This window comes from Pelophylax lessonae, assembly GCF_965119305.1.
Source record: "Pelophylax lessonae genome assembly, chromosome: 4".
NCBI lineage: Eukaryota > Metazoa > Chordata > Amphibia > Anura > Ranidae > Pelophylax > Pelophylax lessonae.
Genome location: NC_138771.1, coordinates 332119911 through 332144631, shown reverse-complemented (window position 1 = coordinate 332144631; position 24721 = coordinate 332119911). Strand labels below are relative to the sequence as shown.

The 24721-nt window shown below is 44.3% G+C and overlaps 1 protein-coding gene across 1 annotated transcript in view; it reads right to left on the bottom strand.

The window, feature by feature from the left end:
- Positions 1 to 5617: 5617 nt before the first annotated feature.
- The window catches only part of SH3PXD2B (SH3 and PX domains 2B), a 273034-nt gene continuing 253930 nt past the window's right edge, over positions 5618 to 24721 (bottom strand). The window contains exons 11-13 of the mRNA XM_082256749.1: positions 22340 to 22389; positions 10011 to 10136; positions 5618 to 7930 (exon numbers count right to left, since the gene is read on the bottom strand). Of these exons, the coding sequence (XP_082112875.1) occupies positions 6422 to 7930; positions 10011 to 10136; positions 22340 to 22389 (1685 nt within the window). The 3' untranslated portion in view covers positions 5618 to 6421. The remainder of the gene's footprint in view (positions 7931 to 10010; positions 10137 to 22339; positions 22390 to 24721) is intronic.

Here is a 24721-nt window from a genome sequence, read left to right as displayed (position 1 = left end):
GCTGTTATCTTTAATTAGCAGAGCCCCCCCCCCCTGGCCAAGGACAAGCAATGCTTCTAAACGTCAGGCTGTGAGGTTTATTTACTAAAGCTGGAGAGTGTAAAATCAGGCACTTCTGCATAGAAACCAATCAGCTTCCAGTTCTTATTGGCAAAGTTTAATTGAACAAGCGGAGGTTAGAAGCTGATTGGTTTCTTTACAGAAGTGAGTCTGATTTTGCACTCTTCAGCTTTAGTAAATCAACCCCAGTGTTGCTCCAAAGACTTGGTGGTTTTGGATTAAAACTTTGCTACTGACAAAAATTAACTGCCTTTGACCATTTTTCTAATGAATCACCTAATTTGCATTACACTGAAATTAATGTGATCCTATCATGAAGTATTTATCCATTGGTGTAGCCTCAGGCTAGCCACACAGCAAGCCTGAGGGCTAAACAAAAGAAAAAATTGTTGATTTTCCCTCATCCACACTAAACCCTGTGGATGGAGCAAATGCCACTGTAGCTGCAGCTGTCTGAATATACTGGTTCTGTTGATCAGTGACTGCATCAGATAGGTTGCATCAAAGTGATGGGTCCCTTAGCAGCCCCTGTATGACGACTAGTGAATGTCTTCTTTTAGGGCTGATTTACATTTAGGCTTGCTACAATACCTTTTATAAAACATTGACTTTTTTTGATATGTTTGATCATTAGAATGTTTTTGTCCATTATTATTATTGCACAAATGTAAATGGGCCCTAAGTGACATCTGGCATTGCTGACCTCTGAAAATACTGACTTCAAGTCACCTGCAAAAAAATAAAGAACACAGTCCTAATGGGTGACTAAGTACTGAAGTCATTATGACAACCAGGTACTATGCGTAACAGCCTACATATTTCTCATAATACAAGATGGCTAGAACACCCAATATATGCACATATGTGCCAGATACAAGCCAGTATTGCCAAACCAGCCTTTAAACACTGCCATGAGCTAGTCACCTAATGCTGTACACTATATAATTACAATCCACCATTGTCAAAAGGAAACCTGTATATTGACATTGCTGACTGCCTTATTAAAAAAAAATGCGAGCTGTCCCTGACTTCAGTGCTTTGAGTTGTTGACCTGGACCAAGCATTAAGACCAGAAAAGTCAGAACTCATGAGATGAATACTTGACCTGGGGGTCACGACTTAAAAGCCTGAGTTACTAGATCACAATGACAGCTAAACAACTTCTAATGAATGCATTTTCTAGATGAATACAATGCTATAGTTTTGACAATTCAGGGTCAATCAACTGTATTTTTAATAAAGCTTTCCACTAACAATCTCAGGATTATTTTCAACAAATCTGGCACAAGCTACGAGGGTGCATTAGGTTTCACATTAAAAAATTGAGAGCATTTTGTTTCTCTTGAAGTCAAGTCTGAGAGTCCAGATCCAGTTCCCCAGGTTGTGCCTCCACTTCACAATTAACATGCCAAAATAAACTGCACAGTGTTTCTCTGGTAATTGGTTTCTGTTTGAGCTGTACTTCTCTCCCTTTCACCTCACTCTCCAGAAAGACAATCGTTGTACAACTAATGTTATTGATTTGTAACTTTCAATGGTTATTCATTTGTATAGAATATGTATGTGCCTTATTGAGCTTGTTTGTGCACTTTTTATATTCAGACTCCATAATAATACTTAAATTGCAAATTTAAACACCTTCGTGTTAGTTTTATATTAAAAGAAAAATTACCACCAATTATGACTTTTGTTTTGATAATTCAGTGAACGTTGTATGCTTCACCTTTATGCCCCAAATCTGTAACTTTTGTGGTTTGGGAAATACCTACACAGATGATGGTTCTTAACTGTGATACCTGTACCGCATTGTAAACGTATCTATAGTCTGTATAAGAGACTTAATATCAGTTGTTTTGCACTTTCCATTTTTTGTGTTGTGCTTTTGTTTTGTTATTGTACATTTTTATCTGTTCTACATCCATTATGGATTATGTTCAAAAACAAATAAAATATGGCTCATACAACACTGATCCATTCAGCGGTTTTATTTACGAGGACATCATTTGTCTCCTGCACATCAACAGGATATCTTCTTACTATATACTGTTTATTTTCACTACTATGTACATGGGTAAGCTCTTTGACATAAAACTATACTGGGCAAACAAAAAAACTGCTCGTCCTTCTGAAAATGCTGACCCCACACACACTGGCTTCAATACTTTGAGCCATGCACCTGAATAAGTAGTCAGTATTACAAAGTACTAAAAGCAGGATAGCCAGCTTGAGAGCCAGGCAACTAGCACTTTCAAAAAGAGGTTAGCAATGGCAGCCTCTGTTTTCTCCCATGATTTGATTGATTTTTATAAGGAAAATATCAGGATAGATAGGAAATATATATATATATATATATATATATATATATAATATGCGCCACTAAGTGTAGGCTTTATTAAAACATATTGGTGAAATGAAAGAAAAAAAATATATAAGGTGATTGGAACCAGGAAGAGGCAGCAGAGTGAGTGTGTATATCACATGGATGAGAACCACTGTGGACAGCAGGAAGGTGTTGCAGGCCCTCAAGATGGCCGCGATGATGTCATGTGTGATGTCAATGGGTGTGGTTATATGCATGTTTGGGTGCAGCCCCCTTTGCCAGAGCAGTTCTCATCCATGTGATTTACACACTGTCTGCTGCTTTTGCTGGCTCTTCCTGGTCCTCCCCTTGTCAACTTCCTGGTTCCAAGCATCCTACTCTCACATCCACTCACATTTACTAACTGGTAAATCATCGACAATGGTGAAGAAAAGATGACGTGGACCCCTATTTCTATCCTGAGCAGTTCTTTTGGAAGTCTAGTTTTAAGTGCACCTACAGGTTTGAGCAAACAAAATGCTGCACTAGAAAAGGATGGAATATATGCACTGTTCTTCCATAAATGCCTGCTACCATATCCGTGCTGGGCCTAGTAGAGGGAAGCAGGCGAATCTCGTTCCCTAGTGCTGAACGGTAGTGCAAGCAGCATGGAGGCAAAGAGTGCTTTACATAAGATCCTTTTAAACCTATAAAAGTGCATGAATGGGGTATACTAATATATATATATATATATATATATATATATATATATATATATATATATATATATATATATATATATATATATATATATATAAAACCTTTTCTTATAATAAAAATGATGCTTGAAAGTTCTTGCACATTAATGTCTGGTCTGAGAACACACTGGTTTACACGACTCACTATATCTGTTATTTTACTAAAAAGTGTGTTTTTGCTAGTGATGTGCCCAGAATTTCCCCCTAAGCACATAATAAATGTGTATATATATATATATGCCATAATTCCTTCATCATAGGCTAACAGTATATTGCAGACAGATTCTCTCTTCCCCCCCCCCCCCCAGGGGATATTGCTCCCATGGCTGGTGTGTAAGGCTACTAGGAGCTTTAACTTTTAAAATTAAGAAATAAAATGATCTTTCCAATATTGCAGCACGGACCCCAGATCGCCATCCAGACTCATTGCTTGGATCCATCACCTCAGCTTGGCGGGTGTGCAAACTGAATGTCTGGCAAATGTACAGCATATGTGACATTTATCAAGTTATAAATAGGGCAAAATGTAAATATGCATCTTTTTGTATTTAGGAACATATGTTAGTTATTGCTACTTTATTGAACAAGAGTACTCATAAATAAATCGATCATAATAATTCATGGGTTTTTAGCCAAATCTGTGACAAAGCAAAATGTTTAGTCAGCTAAAGGGTTCTGTTTCCAGAACTCTGTTTATTGACACCAAAAATAACTTTAATTTCCATATAGTCTTTTATGCATCTCAAGGACCTTGCTAGACTATTGGTAAAGCTGTTCAGTCCTTGCCTCCGCACTTTTAATTCCACTACAAATATATATTGCACTTTGCAGCCACCTAGTGGTATAACAGCAACACTGCTCCCTCACGACATGTTTAAGAAGACAAAAAAAAAAAGGAAAAAAAAAACCCCACAAAAGTATTTAAAAAAAGCTTTATTGTCCTAGTACAGGAGTCAAAACACTAATAGAATATTTTTTTAGAGATTTGATGGGCAAAATGAAGTCTGCAGAATTGCAAGATGTATGAAAGGTAAATATAAACGGACACATTGGTGATGTATACAAAGAAATTACACTAGATTATCCCTTTAACTATAAAAAAAAAAAGTCTTTGGTGTGCTGCCATCATGGCACCAAATGGGAGAAATATTAGGAGAGGTAAGAGCAGATTGTTACAAACTAAGCATGTGTTATGAAGGCACAGTAATGGGCACTAGGAAAGGTCACTTGGGCTCCATCACAAAGTATGCATTAGGTATGAGCAAGAAAGCCCATGGAATGGTGGTTTGATGATGGCACATTCAAAACAAGGCAATCAGAAAGGCACCATAAGCGATAATTACCAACTATAGGGAAACATTTGGCAGCAAAATACAGGGGGTAATTCAAATGGTATACATTGACATTTGTTCAGCAGATAAAAGAAGATCCTATACTGATGACATTTTTGGCAAACATGACCAGACTGAAAATGGGAATGCATAAAAAAAATAAGTATATTGGATACATACATATAGACAAAGGTTACATGCAGCAGAGGATAACATCATCCTCTGTTGTAAAGAAACAGATCAGAATACATAATACTGCAAGGATACAATAAAATACTAAGAAACAATGTGCAATATGCGCATAGGTTTTGCCTTGCTGATGTTTAACAACATCTGTCAAAGTAAACAAGAGATACAGAATCACTGTATGGATATAACACCATAATTCCCAGTTTACAGAACTCACAAACTGAGATAACTTTAGGCCTCATCCTAATCTGTCCCTTATACGATGAGTATAACTGGAAAAGCCACATTAGCCTTTCCAAAAATAACAGACACTAAGAAGGTATGTTCATCTCTCCCTCTCAGATCACAGTTTCAGAGCAAAGAAAAACAATGGCTGGATATGGAGCACTGCTCCTGTACCAAAAGAGTTTGAAAAACTTAATAAATGCACTTTAAATATAGCCTTCTCAGAAAACATTTCATATATATAAGCTCTTTGATAGAGATCAAAAAAGTAGCACAGACTCCCAAAGGGATATGCAAATAAATGAAGGCAAAACAATGGCCATATTTGGTCCTTGATAAATCCAGGACAAAGGCACAAACCTTTTCACGGGTAATAGGGTTGGATTTGTGATTTCTGCTCTTGCCTCACTTCTCTACCAGCCTGTGATGAGCAGAGAAAGCTGCATACATTTGCAGCTGCTAAATTAGCTCAAGATTACACATATAGGTTGCTAAACAAGACAATTTTCAGTTGTAAAACAAGCAAGATGCTGAATAATCCTCATTAAGTGGTTTTTAATTAATTTATATAACAGTGTTTGCAGGTTGGTAATCCGCTACTAGGCAATTCAAACGTGCCCATGTAGGTAAATATGCATATCCTATTCCTATCATTGGTCTGGCCTCTGCACACTCAGAGATGTGCTATTACACAGGTTGTGTGTCTTGTTTTTTTTATCTTTAATGGATTTTTTTTTTGTTTTAAATATGAAAGAATTGGTGGACCAGGTTATAAAGGGAAAAAAATATGCTTGCAGCTTTGTCCACTTTTTATTGGATATTGCTGCCCTCTATTGGCCTTACAGTATTATTACCTTTCCTATGATAGAAATGATTGCAAAAATATAAAAAATTAAAAGGGGAAAATATTAATTTGGTATTTAAGGGGGGAAAAAAAACATTACTTGCCATATTACATCATTTAGTTGACTTTTAGCACTGTAGGAATTTGATACACTGAAACATGCCAGGCTGCAAACTGATCAGAAAATATTTAAGTATCCTGTTGAGCTTTAGTGTTATTGCTCTGAACATGAAACAGAAATCATAAAATAAAGCTTTAAACTGTACAGTCCCATGAAGCCACTGTCAACAGTGGCTTAAGTATGACTTGGCCAGGAATAATGGCTCGGTTAGTGATGGCCAAATATGGAGAAGACAGGACAATTTGGCTTTGTTTATGCTATCTCTGTTCACAGTCCATAATCCAGGGAGGAGCAATTTCAGCAATCATCTTCTCCGTGGTGGAATTCCTCATACAGCGGTTTACAGGTCAGTTCCATTGCCTTTAGCATCAGAGCATGCTTGGAGTTGCAGTTCAGTCAGGGGATACCCACATTTTCTCTACATGCGGCCCACATAGCAAGCTGTTCTCTTTAGGCGAGGTGTAAATAAAATTGGAATGTATTTTTTTTTTTTTTTTATGAAAAGCAGGCTTGAAGTAAAAACTATAAATTAATGGACTAATTAAATAGGTGTGAAAGTAAGAGGCTAGGTAACTGTGAAAACTAGGTAAGCCATTATGGCTTCTTCCTTAGATAATTGGAAGGTATCCAGCCCTCCCAAGTGGGGCCTCCACTAAGAACCTTACAGAACCACCAGCCACTAGAACTCTTCTCCTGAACCTCAAATATTGTTCCTTCTTTAAAGCTACTAGTATCCTCATCTCCATCAAAATCAGCAACAGCCACGTACTGAGACGTTGGAGTACTAGATAGAGGCTTCTCTTTTGTTTCGGATTTATCTGCTAGTCTGGATGCCGGCATCTTAGGAACAAAGCTATTTTTCACTTTGGTATCATCGTTACCTGATGAACAAATGAGCGGCTTGGCTTTAGGAGGAACCATTATGGGTCGATTAGCAATATGAGCAACTGTAAAATCAGAACTCTCTTTTAGCTGTGTTACCCTGCCTTCATTTGTTTCTATGGACATGGAAATCTTCTTAGGAGGAGGTGGTCTTCTTGGTGGAATTACAGGCCTCTGGGGTTGATCTCTTGAAACCTTTGGTTCAGTATCAACAGTCCTAAGTGGCACTGGAAGTGCTTTAGAAGGTGGTTCACCAGGAATACTAATGTCCTGCTTGTACAGATGTTTTTGATCAGGTTTATCAAGGGGTCTGCCAGCAGCCCCTATACAGTTGTATACTGCAGTGTTGCTCACCCCACTACTTGCACAAGGCTCTTGCTCATTACCTTTATCTAATGATTTCCCAGAGGGTTTAAGTCTGCTTCTCAGATTTGAAATGTCAACCTTATCTTCTGAATTACCTTCAGTTTTGCTTGTAGAAACTGGTTTGGGTTTGACCTGTGGTTTAGCTTTGAGAAAAGGGTTTGGAACCATTAATTCAGGTTTCTCAGATGATATCTCAGGCTTAGGTTTGTTGGCAACAGGCTTAAGCATTGGCTTTTTTAGCTCTTTAGGTGATACTTTGTGTCCACACTCGAGACCCATTTCATTTTTCAACTGAAACATTTTACTCTTGTCATTTTTTATCTCTGGTTTCTTGACTTCCTTTGAAGGAACTGGTTTCTGAGGACTTGATGCCATCATGCTGGATAAAGGTTTTGGAGGGGGAGCTCGATGCTGTGGCATGCTTGGCCGCTCAGATACCTCTTCAGTTTTCAGCATGGATTCCCTTCTCGGAGGTAGACTTGGTTTCTCCTCCCCATCGTCGCCAGCTGCCTCATCATACACACTATTTGAAAATGGTTCTTTGCCATCAAAGGGAGAGCTTTTGCAACCTGGATCTTTGTTCCACTCTTTTGACCATTTGGATACAGGGTCTGTACCATTTTGTGGTGGTTCGGGCAGAGGCCTACATGGCCCAGATGCTTCCTCCACAGAGGTGTTTTCTGTAGAAGCATTAGCCAAGCACAGCTGGGCCATCTCATTGGGTAAAGGGGCCAGAAAATTTGGCCTTGAAGCATTGCTAGTTTTTTTGTACTTGTCAATAAAGGTGGCAGGAGCCCAGCCCTCCTTGTCATCAATCTGTATATACCACCAACCACTATTGTTCTTTTCAACAACCTAAAATGAAACCGATAACAGATTATAAAAAGGCTATATCCAACAATCCTTGAAGAAATGCAGGTTTAACTCTAGAAATGAACACTGCAATCCGAAATAATTCTTATAAACCCATCAATATAAAATTACACAACCTGAGATACTAAATGCATTTGTAAGTTAAACTACGCGCCTTGGGGGAAGGCAGGGATAGCCTGGAAATCATGATCACAATTATGTAAATTTTCCCGTTTACAAACTGTACTGAGAGCTGCTACTGCTGAGCCCCTTCTGAAAACTCTATTACCCTGGCTGCTGTCTCTACATTCAATGCTTTTTAATCACAGATCAAAAACAAGCATGAAGCTCTGAACTTCTGATCTGCATCCTTGTTTCAGTTTGATGGCAAAAGCCAATGAATTAGCATAAGAGCCAGTCAACTAGCATTACCAAAACAAAACAAAAAAAAGGAGGTCTATATAATTTAATAGTACAGGTTCCATTATCACTTGACCTCCAGAAGATTTACCCCTCTTCATGATCAAGCCACTTTTTGCGATACAGCACTGCAATATTTTAACTGACAATTACGTGGTCATTCAATGCTTTACCCAAATACAATTATGTCATGTTTTTTTTCCCACAAATGGAGCTTTCTTTTGGTGGTATTTGATCACCACTGCAGTTTTTATTTTTTGAGCTATAAACAAAAATTTTTTGTTTTTTCAAAACAAAAAACTATTTTGAAAAAAAGATATATTTTTTTTTTACTTTCTGCTATAAAACATATTCAATAAAATAATCAAAATGTCTTCATAAATTTAGGCCAATATGTATTCTGCTACATGTTTTTGTTAAAAAAAAAATCCCAATAAGAGTATATTGATTGTTTTATGCGAACGTTATAGTGTCTACAAACTATGAAGATTTTTATTAATTTTTTTATACTAGTAATGGCGATGATCAGCAACTTATAGTGGGACTGCAATATTGCAGGCGGACAATCGGACACTGACACTTTGAAAGAACCAGTGACATTAATACAGTGCTCAGTGCTAAAAAATATGCATAGTTACATAATTCGTTGAAAAAGACACAAGTCCATCTGGTTCAATCAATATTGCACTGTCACTGTACTAATACACTGGCTGGAAGGGGTATCATCTAGGGTAATCAAAGAGTTAACTGCATGCCTAGCCAGTGTTTGTGTTTACCATGTGTGTTACTTTTAATAGGAGAAGAGATGGATTTTAGCCCCTGCTTTGCAGGAACACACAATCCATCCCTTCTGGCTTCAGAACAGAGCCATGTTCGGAGACTCTGCCCGATGATCGGCGGGTGCTGGCAGACACCGAGTGCCTGGCACCTGCAGATCGCCTTCTGCTGTAAATAATCACAGCAGAAGCGGACCGCCAGTGGTGTGCGCGCATGCCCCCTGAAGGTGGAAGTGCAGGATCAGGTATATATATATATATATATATATATATATATATATATATATATATATATATATATATATGCGATCCAGCACACAGCTGCTGCCCTGTAGCAATAAAACTGCTATAGGGATGAAATTTGAGGGGTAGAGGATTAATGCTAGAAGGGGGAAATTTTCTGTTGGGGGGGTGGATTTGTGCTGGCAGCATATGTGGAGAGAGAATATTTAGGCTGGGGGGGGGGGGATTTATGCTTAGGGGATGAGCATGCAGATTAGAACTTGATTTTTCTTTTCTTTTTTTTTTTTTTTTTGAAGGAGGGGATTTTCACTGACATTTAATGCTCATACATCTTGGGGGGTCTCAATTTGGCATGTTTGCCCTAGGTCCTAGATGACCTTCTCCCAGTACTGCCTACCACAAAACTAGAAACACTTCCATGGGTCAGGCAATCGCAGCCCTGTATGTTGGATAGAAGGCTCAACTGTCCTGATTTGTTCCCTTTTGAAAGGCAAGTGGGCAAGAGTACATCTACAAAGGTGGGGGTGGGGGTAATCATCATCAATGGAGGCAATGGCAAATGAGAGTATTCCTAGCAACTGTCTGGATCTTATTTTTATAAATAAAATAAAATAGCTCAACAATATTTTAATTTAAAACCTCACCTCAACTTTCAGTCCAGCCTGGAAACTGATACCATCAGGTATGGTGGTCTGGAAATCTGCAATGGTGTAATACTCTTCTTCAACATGAGGTGGAGTTGGAGGTTTAGGGAGATTTAGTCCCCGGGGCTGCGGAAATAAAATTAGAACAATATCTTAATATAATTTCAGTCAGTTGTAATGGTAATGCTGAAATAGCCAGGTTCTGACCCACTCTTCAAGAGATTTGTTACTGGTCCATCATGCTAATAGGCAGCCTCACTAATAAACAATGGGGTGGTAAGGAGTGGGAATGGTATCCTCTTTACAGAACACCTCAGGTTATTGTTCTCTTTCTCACTATGCAAGCTGATTTACTAAAGGAGTAGAGCATATGCAAGGAGAATTTTTTTTTTTTTTTTTAACCTAGCTTAACCTTAGGCGATGTGAAAAATTCACTTCGTACGGAATCCCCATTTATGTGCAAGGGACGTAAAAAAAAAATGGGATTTTTGACTTACCGTAAAATCCATTTCTCTGATGTTTATTGACAGACCCAGCTTCAGATCTTCATAACCGTTGAGTTATACTACCCCCTACAGGAGTAGGACACTAGGCAGAAAAAAAGTCTGCCTAAGCCCATCGGTAGTCCCAGGGGGTATACTCCCTTTCTCTGCTATAGGCACTCATTTAGTTACAAGCAGTGTCAGAAGAATAAAAACTCCACATAGGGGTGGGTGCTGTGTCCGTCAATGAACTTTAGAGAAATGGATTTTACGGTAAGTCAAAAATCCAATTTTTTCTTTCGTTCATTGATGACAGCTTTAGATCTTCATAACCATTGCAGCGTTAAACATGAGGGGTGGGAACAGCAAAAAAATTCCCAAGGCTAAACAGCAGCCAACCAGGCAACAGGAGCTCAACCAAAGCAACTGGAGCCCACCTCAAAAAAAAAAACAATACACCCTCGAAGAGGATCAGATCTTCTCAACAGCAGCCTGCAAAACCTTGCGGCCAAAAGAAGCATCCCCAGATGCCAACACATCCACTTTATAAAACTTTGTGAAAGTGTACACCAACGACCAGGCGGCCACTTTGCAAACCTGCATCACTGACGCCTGATGACGGAATGCCCAGTAGAGTGGGCCTTAACAGGGAAAAGAGGAACCTGACGCTTAATAGAATAGGCCTGAATTACTGTCTGTCCGATCCATCTGGAAATGGTCGCAGAGGAAGCAGACAACCCTTTACGAGGCCCATACGTGAGCACAAAGAGAGAGTCTAACTCCCGAGACTCAGTAGCTGCCAAGTACACCCTATTTGTCCGGACCACATCCAAGGCATGCAAAGCAATTTCCTTCGGATGTTTTGGCCTGGGACATAGGGAAGGCAACACACTTTCTTCATTCAAATGAAAATCAGCAACAACCCTTTGGAAAGAACAACGGACAGGGGCGAAGAATCACCTGTGAATCACCAGGTAAGGTGAACGTCAGGATAACGCTGCCAGTTCTGGCACCCTGCGTGCAGAGGTGATAGCCACCAAAAAGGCCACTTTCTGGGAAAGCGAAAGCAGGGGAATCTCCCGAAGATTCTCAAAGGGAGGCTTCTGGAGGACCAAAAGCACCAAATTGGGGTCCGAAGGCGGCAATGGAGCCCACACTGGAGAAATCAAATGTCTGACACCCTGAAGAAAGGTATACACCAGGGAGTGAGTAGCCAAAGGTTGTTGGAAGACCACCAAAGCCGACATCTGGCCCTTGATGGTACTCAAGGCCAATTTCTGTTCAACCCCCGTTGAAGGAAGGTCAAGATCCGAGCCACCAAGTAGGAGTGAGGATGAACCCCAAGAGACTCACACCATGCAATGTAATGCCCCGTACACATGTGCAGATCGTCGGCCGAACGATCGGCCGTCTTTTGTCCCGGGCTGTCGTGTCTGTTGAAAAGTGCAAAAGACTGCACAAGAATTTTGTCCGCCGACTACAGCCGACTGCAGAAGTGATGTCATGTGATGGTTAACTTTCCCTGTGTTTTTTCTTTTCTGAGCATGCCCAGTCTTGCAAATCTGCTGTCTGTCGGCCGAATTCTGTATTGACTGGCGAACAATCGGCCGCTCTGGTGTCGGCATACAAAAATTTTAATGCTTGCACGACAGATTATTTTCGGCCGAAAGTGCGCTGTCGGCTGTCGGAAGCATCATACTAACAAGCCGAAAATCGGCCGATCGGTCGTCGGCCGAATCTTTTCGGCCGACAATCTGCACGTGTGTACGAGGCATAAGTCTTCCACGTACGATGATAGATCCTCCTAGAAGTAGATTTCCTAACTTTTACCACAGGATTTACGGACTCAGATAAACCTCTATCCTTCAGCACCAGGCCGCCAAGCCGTCAAAGCCAGCGACTGTAAAGCAGGATGGATAAGTCCTTGGGACAGCAAATCCTCCCCAAGAGGAAGCTTCTAAGGAATGTCGGCGATCAGCCGCACCAGATCGGCGTACCTAGCCAGGTGAGGCCAGTCCGGAGCCACTAAGATGACTGGAATACCTTCTGCCTCAATCCTGCGTAGAAGTCATGGCAGAAGCTTGTGAGGAGGGAAGGCGTAAATCAGACGATACTGACCCCTGGGGGCACCAGCGTATCTGTTGTGTCCGCCAGAGGATCCCGTGACTGTATCACGAACCTCTGCACCTTTCTGTTGAGCTGAGACACCAACAGATCCACTTCGGGGGTGCCCCACTGGAGACACAAGTGATGAAACACCTCCAGGATGAAGGGACCAATCCCCTTGGTCCAATACCTGCCAACTGAGGTAAAACCACCTGTTTTCCACCCCAGGAATGTGTAGGGCAGAAAGGGCGGGAACTAACTGTTCTGCCCATCTTAGAATGCCAGCTACCTCCAGAGCCGCCAGGACACTTCTTGTGCCCTCTTGGTGATTGACAGAAGCCACGGCCGAGGCATTGTCCGATTGAATGCGCACTGGACAACCCTGAAGACGATTCCTCCAATGGTCAAGAAATTGATCAGTAGTCTGGACTCTTCCGAGGACGCCCCCCCAGCTGGACAGGCTAGCATCCGTGTTACCACCAATACAGTGGGAGGAAGGATTTGCCCAGCCGAAGCACAAAGCCACCATATCAGGGACTCCTCCGACAGCCGGATCGGATTGTCCACAGACTGCAAAGTCTTGTCCCATTTGGTCAGAATCTCCCTTTGCAGGGATCTCGTATGGAACTGTGCAAACAGAACCACCTCGAAGGTAGACACCATCAGGCCCAGCAACCACATGCAAGTCCGAAGGATGACCATCTGCTGGACAGCAGGAAACGAATTGCAGCCTGCAATTTCTGGAGTTTGTTCAGAGGAAGGAGCACTCTGGCTAAGGCCGAGTCCAGAGTCAGGCCCAGATAGTCCAGCTTTGTGGATGGAACCAGGGCAGACTTCTGAAAATTCAGAATCCAGCTGAACTCCCGCAGAGTTCGTATTGTGATCTCCAGGTTTTCCACCAGAGCAGAAGGAGATCATACAAGTAGCCCATTACCGCCATCCCCTGTTGGCGTAGCGAATTTAGCACTGGAGCTAACACTTTTGTGAAGACCCGAGGAGCACAGGTGAGATCAAAGGGTAACTCCACAAACTGATAATGCTCCTTTCCCACGGTAAAGCAGAGGAAGCGCTGGTGACTGGCACATATTGGAATGTGAAGCTAAGCATCCTTGATGTCGATAGAGACGTGGAAATCCCCCCGACGCAGGGATGCCACTTCTGCACTTGCACAAAGCAGTTCAGCGCCTTGAGGTCCAGGATTGGATGCACTTTGCCTTCCTTCCTGGGAACTGTAAACAGGTTTGAGTAAAAACCCTGAAATGTTCAGAAGTCGGAACCGGGACAATCACCCCTTGATGCAACAGGCCTTGTACCACCCCAAACAGACCATGTAAGCTGTCCGGGGACAGGCGCAAGTTGGAAGGGAAGAACTTTGCAGGGGGACAAGAGCGAAACTCGATCTTGTAGCCAGGCCAAATGACTTTGTGGACCTACTTGTCTTGCACCAGGAAAGTCTACGGGTCCGGAAACCAGCGAGGACATCCCCCTTCCCCCCGATACGGGTGAGGGCGCACCTTCATGCTGAAGAAGCCTTGTCCGCGGGGTCTGAAGAAGCCCGCTCTCGGCTTGCTAGATCAGGTTTGTTTGGAGCCTGAAAGGCTTCGAGCCCTTCCTTGTAAGTTGACCCTGAGTGACAAAAAAACTTCTTATGAACCGAAAAGGAAGGCCCACGTCTATGACGAGGTTCCTTGCCCTTAGTAGCCTGCGGAAGAAAGGTATTCTTACTCCCTGTGAGACATTTTATGAGGTCATCCCGGGTAGCTCCAAACAGCCGATCTCCTTTAAAGAGAAGATCAGTCAAGGCTTTTTTAGAAGGCTGGTCTGCAGACCAGCATTTGAGCCAAAAGATACTCCAAAGGACCACTGCCGAAACAGAGAGCCAAGCCACTAGGGGAGCCATATCCAAAGAGGCATCACAGATAAACTGCAGCCCCTGGACCAGCTGGTCTGCCAGCTCAGCAAAGGCAGGGGGGAGCTGTTCTCCCTCCAGGTCACGGTATAAAAGCTTAGCCCACTTGGTCAGAGTTTGCGACACCGGGCCAATGGTGAATACCGGCCTCAGTGCCGAACCAGCCAGAGTGTACATATTGCGGGCCACAGCCTCCGCCTTCCTGTCAGCCGCATCCTTAAAGGTCGGGGACTCTTCAACAGGAATCATGGTTGCCTTGTTCAATCTGGAAACTGGAGGGTCCACCACCGGTGGAACAGTCCAGTTTTTAAGACGGTACTCCTTATAGGGGTAACACCTCGTGAAACCCTTAGGGACCCCACAGGGACGTTTTGGTCATCCCCACTCTTTAGTGACAATTCTGTCAAAATAAGCGGGAAAAGGGAACACCTTTGCCAATCTGGATGGCTTGTGAGTGCCAAAGGGAACCTGCGCCTTTGTTGCAGCTGCAGATGTATCTTCCATCTTCAAGGTCTCACGCACAGATACAATCAGTGCTTTCACCAGAGCCTTTTTGTGCGTTGTTGCAGGCGTGGAGGAATCACCCTATCAGAGGATTCCGGGCGCGTGGTTGCAGACCCAGCAGGGTGACCCACGTCCATGGAGGCTGAATCAGATTCAGAATCTGATGAGGCAGGGGGGCGCTTTTTGCTAGCCCATCGCCCTAAGACCACCTCCAACCGGGACACAAAGGACTCCAGGACCGCCGTCAATGCATCCATGGATGGTTGGGACCCAGAGGGAACCCAGCCTCAGTGAGGGGATCAGGTGGGAAGATGTATGTGCTCCAAAGACTCCATGAGTCACCAGGGGGACCCCACAAAAAGTGTAAACCACTGCAAGGGACAACCCCCACCACACTGGCAGTACCACCCGGTCGCTAAAGCACAAGCACCAAGCGATCCCCAGCAGAGAGGGAGAGAACCCCACCAGACTCACCACCCAGGCGAAACAGGCACCTGCAGCCACCAGGATAAGCTGCACTCCACGTGCGGCGATCAGGAAGTGAAAGGATCCAGGAGTCAGCACCAGGGGATGAGGAGGGGCTCCCACTGCTATTTTCAATGGCAAAAAAATGCAAAATGGCATCTGACCGTTCCAAGGATGGGTCCACAGCTACTCCCCATACCAGAAACCAGGCAGGCACCGCTCCAGACAGAACCTCTGCATCGAAATGGGGGGGGGGCTGTGGGCCAGGAAGAACGCTGTGACTCGGCCGAGACCCGGTCGTATGCGACCTCGTGAGGAGTTTTCGCAGGCCAGCACCTGTCTAGTCGGGCTATGTCGCAGCCAACCTAGAGTGGAGCAGAGGTCTGCGCTCGCTCACTGGCCAGACAGGGGTGACCACTGAATCTAGATTATCCAGCCTGTCGCCCAGTCCAGCAGTTGATTATAGATTTCACAGGAAAAATCTGTGAGAAAAAAATTTGTATCTAAAAAGAAAAAATTGCCTGGACCAAAGATCCCAATAAGGAACTAGGTCCTTACTCCTGACTAGGCAGAAAAAAAACGGAGGGCCTATAACAGAGAGAGCGAGTATACCCCCCTGGGACTGCCCACAGGCGTAGCCAGACTTTTTCTGGCTTGTGTCCTACTCCTGTAGGGGTCAGTATAACCCAACGGTTATGAAGATCTGTGTCCATCAATGCTGCACAAGATTGGAAGACTGGAGCTAGCATAGCTTCACTTATTCACCATCAACCCACCAAAACCATGTGGCTACTTTCATACCTTAAGAATAGTTAATCAAGAAGGCAGTATTACTGCAATAGATAATCTACAAGAAATGTATAATAATACAATTTGGAAGTTAAATATTGCACTGCTAAAGGAAAGCATGCACTCAGTGAAGATACGCAATACTTTCTGTTGAATGCAGTTTTAAAGTGAACGGACCATAGAAAAACATGAACAACCTGACACAAGGGACTACAATGTTCCTGCATATACCTTTATTATAATCAGAATTTCTTCTGTATATCCCTAGAGAACCCAAATACCACCACACTTCGCAAGTTAGATTTCCATTTGAGCTCAAAGTCAGAACTTGTCCCTGGCCCTCAACCTTCCAAAGGGGCCAATAGAGATGTGCTTACTGCGTTATGAGATTCTTGGTAATAGTGTGCACAGCCCCATGTTGTTTTCTTGGTGCTTCAAAGCCTCTCCTTAGCCTCCGTAGAAGTCTATGACAAAGCTCGCTTGAAGCACCTGCAGCTTTTGAGAGGTTTCAATTCAGCTTTAGCGTCGCTTTGTTTTAGAGTTATTGCATGTATGAGATATCCCAGGAAGCACTGGGAAACCAAAAAGCAAATCTTTCCATCCAGATTTTAAGCTAATAGAGCCACCGATGGGCTTTAAATGTCAAAATGTGTGTAGTATTGAGGAAAAATGGCATTTCTGACTTCCCGTAAAATCCATTTCTCTGACACAGCTCCTTATCTTCTTGACAGTTGGGTTATACTGCCCCCTACAGGAGTAAGACACTACAGGAAAAAACTTGACTATGCCTATGGGGCAGTCCCAGGGGTTCTACTCCCAGTCTCAGCTGTAGGCATTCGGTTTTGTAACAAGCCGTGTCAGAAGAAAACCAACTCCACAGAGGGGTGGGTGCTTTGTCCGTCAATGAACATCAGAGAAATGGATTTTACGGTAACTCAAAAATTCAATTTTCTCTTGCGTTTATTGACGTCCCAAACATGAGGGGTGAGAACAGCAAGACAAAAGTGCCATGGCTAAACCACAGCCAAACAGGTAATATGGAGTTCAACCATAAACAACAACTGGAGCTCACCCGAAAAAAACAATAAACCCTCAAAGAGTACCAGGTCCTCTAAACAGCAGCCTGCAGCCGAAGGAAGCATCCGCAGATGACAATACATCCACCTTATAAAACTTTGTGAAAGTGTGCATAGACGACCAGGTGGCCGCCTTGCAAACCTGAAGCACTAACGCCAGATGATGGAAGGCCCAGGAGGCACTAATCGCCTGAGTAGAGTGCGCCTTACCACAGAAAGGAGGAACCTGACTCTTAATAGAATAGGCATTAATCACTTTGTCTGATCCATATGGAAATGGTCGCAGCAGAAGCAGCCAACCCTTTGAGGTCCATCCTTGAGTACAAATAGTGAGTCTGACTTCCGAAAAGTCTCCATAGCTGCCAGGTACACCCTGATTGCCCAAACCACATTTAAGGAATGCAAGGCAATTTCCTTAGGATGTTTAAGCCTGGGACATAGGGAAGGCAACACAAGATCTTCATTCAAATGGAAATCAGAGACAACCTTTGGAAGGAACGATGGACAGGGACGAAGAACCACCTTATTTCTGTGAACTACCAAGTAAGGTAAACGACAAGACAATGCCACCAGCTCTGACACCCTGCACACAGAAGTAATAGCCACCAAAAAGGCCACCTTTTGGGACAACGTAAGCAGGGGAACCTCCAGAAGACTTTCAAAGGGAGGTTTCTGAACAACAGACAGCACCAAATTGAGGTCCCACGGCGGCAATGGAGACCGCACTGGAGAAGCCAAGTGTTGAACTCCCTGGATAAAGGTGCGCACCAAGGAATGTGTGGCCAATGGACGTTGAAGGAAAACCCCTAAGGCCGAAACCTGGCCCTTGATGGTACTCAAGGACAGGCGCTGCTGAACCCCCTGTTGGAGGAAAGCCAATATCCAAGCCACCGCATAGGAGCAAGAGTGAACCCCAAGAGACACACCACACAATGCACGTCTTCCAAGTATGATGGTAGATCTTCATAGAGGTTGATTTTCTAGCCTTTAACAGCATAGGAATCACTGATTCAGACAAACCTTTATCCTTCAGCACCTGGCTTTCAACAGCCAAGCAGCTAAAGCCAGGGACCGTAAAGCAGGATGGAAGATTTGCCCTTGGGACAGCAGCTCTTCCCTGAGAGGAAGTCTCCAAGGAGCATCGGAGACCAGCCATCCCAGATCGGCATACCAACACCAGAGTAGCCAATCTGGAGCCACTAGATTGACCGGAATCCCTTCTGCCTGGATCCTGTGTAGGAGTCTTGGCAGAAGTTTGGGGGGGGGGGGAGAGGCATAAATCAGACGATACTAAGGTGTCTATGGCGTTGGCTAGAGGGTCCCGAGACCATATCACAAACCACTGTACCTTCCTGTTGAGACAAGAGGCCAACAGGTCCACCTCAGGAGTACCCCACCGGAGGCACAATGAAATGATGAAACGCCTCCTGATGAAGCCCTTGAAACACCTGAAGCCATTGAAACACAACCGATGAAACACCTCCTGATGAAGTTTCCCTTGGTCCAACGCCTGTCAACGCTTACCAATTTTCCATCCCTGGAATGTGTACAGAGGGCTGGAATAAATAGTTCTGTCCACCTTAGAAAACCGGCTACCTCCCGAGCCGCCAGGGCACTTCTTGTGCCCCCTTGCTGATTGACATGAGCCACGGCCGTGGCATTGTCCGATTGAATGTGTACCGGACACCCTTGGAAGCCTGCGGAAGAAGAGTACTCTTCCCCCATGTGATGCCCCTGATGAGGTCATCCAAGGAAGCTCCAAACAGGTGATCCCCCCCAAATGGGAGATCAGCTAAGGCCTTCTTAGAAGTCTGATCCGCAGACCAGCATTTCAACCAAATTATACGCCGAATGACCACTGCCGAGACAGACAGTCTGGAAATCAAGGGAGCCGCATCCAAAGAGGCCTCACAGACAAACTGTAGCCCCTGGACCAAATGATCTGCCAGCTTCGCAAAGGCAGGGGAAAGCTGTTCCCCCTCCATGTCCCGGCGTAAAAGTTTAGCCCACTCGGTCAGAGTTTGCAACACCAGGGCAATAGTAAATACCGGCCTAAGTGCCGAACCAGCCACCATGAACATCTGGCGGGCCAGGGCCTCCAACCTCGTATCAGCTGGATCCTTAAAGGCCGGGGACTCCTCAAATGAAATTAAGGTGCCTTTATTTCACCACTTTAGGACTGCTCACGTTGCTGCTATTTAAGCAAGGTGGCAGCCCTGGGTCTAGCGATGCAGACCTACGTCACTAGATTCCCTGCTGTCTCTGCGTGTTTAGGCACAGCGGGAGTCGGGCCAGGGGAGTAGAGACAGTGATCACCGTCTCTCTTCCCCGATCGTCGGGGAAAGACTGAGAGAATCCGCCCGCTTGTGTAAACAAAGCGGGAGGATCTTCTCTGTGACAGGCAGGGACAGATCACAGGATTCAGCATAGCTGAACCTGCGATCTGTGTCTGTGTCACACAACCCCCTCCCCCCACACACGTCAGTAAGCATGAGGCACACATTTAACCCCTTGATCACCAAGTGTTAACCCCTTCCCTGCCAGTGTCATTATTACAGTAACCGTACAGTTCCCAGGACCAAATCCACCTTGGACACTAAGGACTCCAGGACCACCATCAGTGCAGTCAGGGATTGGTAGGACCCAGAGGGCCCAGAAGTCTCTGATAGGAGATCAGGTGAGGAAATGTGCTGCATGTGAAAAGAGGAGGACCCACACAAAAAAAGTGTATAACACTGCTAGAGGCATGCCCACAGAGCTGGCAGTACCACAGGGTCCAGCACAGAGCATTACCGTTGTTATAGCAGAGAGAGGGAGAGAAAAACCCCACAAAAAAGACTTACCACCATCAATCAGGCACTTACAGCACCAGGCAAACTGCACACCATGTGGCGATCAGGAAGAGAAAGATCAAGGAGTCAGCACTAGGTAAAGAGGAGGAGCTCCCACCGCTGAAATCACCGCCCCTATAGCTTTAAAAACATGGCTGCCGCTATGTTCAATGAAAAACCACAATAAATGGCTGCCAAGGCTACACAAGCATATCCGCCGATACACAGCACAAAAAGCCCCAAGAAAACGGCGGCCCACGCGGTGCCCGGGGGGAGGGGCACCCCGGGAACACCAAACATGATCCCAAGAGGAAGGGGGACGCTGGCAGCAGCCCCCACCAGGTACAACCTCCTCCCAAATACTGATCGCCGGAAGCACGACACCCAAACCCCCCCTTACCCCCCCCACCACCAGCACAACACCCCAGACTAACAAATCCACAGAGGACCACCGAGAAGGGAAGGGGGGGACGCTGCATGGGAAAGAGGGGAACCTGAGGGTCTGACAGTCCCAGGGAGGGGCCCACGGACACCCCAAAAACCTCAAGGGTTAGAGAGGGGACAGCTACTTACCATATCAAGAATAGGGTGGGCACTGCTCCTGACAGACCACTGCTCCATTGGAATAGGAGAGGCTGTCGCCTAGGAGGAACGCTGCGACTCAGGCCGAGGCCAGGTCATATGCTCCCTCGCAGGCCAGCCCCTGTCCAGTGGGGCTATGTTGAGGCCAACCTAGCATGGAGCTGAGGCCTGCGCGCGCCTGCTGCCCTGGCTAGGGGGACCCTCTGGATCTAGATTATCCAGTCTGTCGCCCAGTCCGGCAGTTGATAGTAGATTCTCACAGGAACAAAATAAGAAAGATAGGAAAAAAAAATGTAATTTAAAAAGGAAAAAAGTTGCCAGGACCAGAGATCCCAGCAAGGAACTAGGTCCTGACTAGGCAAAAAAAAAAAACTGAATGCCTATAGCTGAGAGTTGGAGTTTACCCCCTGGGACTGCCCCATAGGCGTAGTCAAGTTTTTTCCTGCCTAGTGTCCTACTCCTGTAGGGGGCAGTGTAACCCAACTGTCAAGAAGATAAGAAGCTGTGTCCATCAATTAACGCAAGAGAAATAATATATTAACCTCCCTGGCGGTATTCCCGAGTGTGGCTCAGGGTTAATTTTCAGTACCAAAAGCGGTAACCCCGAGCCACACTCGGGATTACCCCAGAATCACACTCACCTTCCCTGCGCTCCCCTGCCATCCTCCCCGTCCTCCTCACAGTCTCTCCCTACTCTGTGCACAGCCAATTGCCAGCACTTGCCATCCGGTTCCCTCCCTGCGAGCGTTGCGACACAGGGGGGTGGAACCGGCGGCAAATTCAAAAGTGTAAAAACACTAAATGACATGGTACAAAGCTGTGATCCTAATGGATCACACTGTATTATGCCATTTCAGCACAGGATTGCACCTGGTGACTTTCCCAGTGCCCTGCCTGTGCTTTGTGCCTGGAAAATTTAGAACGACCATGGCGTCCAAAAAGCGTTTTTTTTTTGCGCAAAAGCGCTTTTAGGCGAACTGGAAAACAGCGACAGCGAAACTGAGTTACTTGAAGAACTGAGCGATAGCGATTCGTGGGAAAATTCGTACGGAGAGCGACGACAGCAACGATTCTGATGTCTCTTTCTGCCACATAGCTTGTGGAATTTGGAAAGTATATCAAATGATTTTTCAGAATTTCCAACGGAGCGATGTGCCAGAAAGAGACATCAGAATCGTCGCTGTCGTTATTGGTTATTCATTGCCTTTTTCCAGTTAGCTGCAGTTTGACATACATAAATAGCAGTGAGAGCTAGTACAGGGCTGGGCTTGCCAGCCTTTATGAGCATTTAAAATTTTCTATCACCAGAAACCTGGCAAGAAGGAACATCTTCAATAGGTAGGGTGAGAGGTTTGCTTAGGACAAAGAAGGCAGCATTAACCACTGGATAGTCCAGCAAAGGATTTTTGGGGTAGTGAAAATCCTTTCAGGAGTGACCCAATCATTCTAGATTGCACATTCTTTTTCAGTGTCACTCAGATATATATTTTATAGACACACATATAAGCTTTGGAAGACCACAGCTCCAAACCTGAGCTGCAAGAAGAAAGTTATGGACAAGGGATATACAGAAAAAAAAACTTACAATAGTAAGATCCCGTCGAGGAGGAGGCCTCTGTCTCATTATTGGAGATTCTGCAGGAATAAGGAAAATTATTTATTAGCCATACTTTACCACTCACTTAAAAAGTAGCAGATATTTTATGTTGAAAATAGCCAATAGGAACTAGCGGAAAAGAGCTTTGCTCATTCAGGTATTAAATTGACTATATAGACCATCTAAACTCAAACCTTTAAACATTACAATTTTACTGCTCATACTATCTTCAGTAGTTATACCCTGGTTAAATTGTAGACTACATAAAATAAATGGTTATGATCAAGCATTTGTATGTGTATTTTTTTAAAGGGAACCTGTGCTTTTTCAAAGCAGAGAAAAGCATCAGGCAAACTTTAATCACTTCTGGACCGCCTGCCGCATATATATACTGCGGCAGGGCAGCCCGTCTGTGCAAAATCACATACATGTACGTGATTTTGTGCAGGAGATTTCGGGGGCGCGCGCCATTGAAGCGCCACTCCTGCTGTTACTGGACACAGCGAGAGCCAAGCTAAGCTGAAACACAGATCTCTTTTCCTCTAGTGCATCCACTTCCTCTACAGTTAGAAAGCACTCCCTAAGAGCACACTTAACCCCTTGATCACCCCTGGTGTTAACCCCTTCCCTGTTAGTGTCATTTATACAGTAACAGTGCTTTTTTTTTGGCACTGATAACTGCATTGATGTCACTAGTCCCCAAAAAGTGTCACTTAGTGTCAGATTTGTCCGCCGCACTGTAGCAGTCCTGCTAAAAATCGCTGATTGTCGCCATTTCTAGTAATCTAGTAAAAACAATAACAAAAAGTCCATAAATCTATCCCATAGTTTGTAGACGCTATAACTTTTGCGCAAACCAAAATACACTTATTAGGAATTTTTTTTAATAAAAATATGTAGCAGAATACATATTGGCCTACATTGATGAAAACTTTTTAATTGGGTATGTTTTAATTGGGTATGTTTTATAGCAGAAAGTAAAAAATATATATATTTTTTTTGTTTATAGCACAAAAAATAAAAACCGCAGAGGTGATCAAATACTACTAGCAGAAGCTCTATTTCTGGGAAAAAAAGGACATCAAGTTTATTTGGGTACAGTGTCGTACGACCCCAAATGTCAGTTAAAGCAACGCAGTGCCTTAACGCAAAAAATGGGCTGGTCATTAAGGGGGTAAAACCTTCCGGAGCTGAAATGGTTAATGCCTCCCCTCTTCTTGAGCACACTCACCTTTCCATTGCTCTGCTCAATTGCAAGGCATGAAGAAAGAAGGGCATGTGTAATCTCCCAGTCAATCCAATCAGAGTTTATACCAGGCTAAAGTCATCATCATCAGTCGCCAGCACTGTCACATGTGAAGAAGGGCTGAGCTTTAAAAAAGAATGCATCTCACTTCCCTTCTGGGTAAGAGGAGATGTGCAGGAGTGATGGGAAAAATAGAAAAATTAGATTTTTGACTTACTGTAAAATCCATTTCTCTAATGTTCATTGACGGACACACCTACTGATCTTCATAACAATTGGGTTATACTGCACCCTACAGGAGTAGGACACTAGGCAGAAAAAGGTTCTGGCTACGCCTATGGGCAGTCCCAGGGGGTATACTCACTCTCTCTGCTATAGGTACTCAGTTTTGTTACAAGCAGTGTCAGAAGAATTTACAACTCCACAAAGGGGTGGGTGCTGTGTCCTTCAAAGAACATCAGAGAAATTGAGGGATTTTACAGGAAGTCAAAAATCCCATTTTCTCTTTCGTTCATTGACAAACACAGCTCCTGATCATCATAACCAATGGGATGTCCCAAAGCAGAGTTAAACATGAAGGGTGAGAACAGCAAAAAAAATCCCAAGGCTAAACAGTAGCCAACCAGGCAACAGGTGCTCAAACAAAACAACTGGAGCCCACCTGAAAACAATAATACACCCTCAAAGAGGATGAAGTCCTCTAAACAGCAAACTGCAAAACCTTGCGGCCAAAACAAGCATCCGCAGATGCCAACACATCCACTTTATAGAACTTTGTGAAAGTGTGCACCGACGACCAGGTGGCCGTCTTGCAAACCTGCGTCACTGATGCCTGATGATGGAAGGCCCAGGAAGCACTAAGAGTAGAGCGTGCCTTGACAAGCAAAGGAGAAACCTTACCCCTGATGGAATAGGCCTGATATCCGTCTGATTCATCTGGAAATGGTCGCAGAGAAAGCGGACAACCCTTTCTGAGGTCCATCCGGGAGCACAAATAGAGAGACTGACTTCTTAAAAGACTGCATAGCTGCCAGGTACACCCCAATTTGCCCTGACCACATCAAAGGCATGCAAGGCAATTTCATTTGGATGTCTTGGCCTGGGACACAAGGAAGGCAACACAA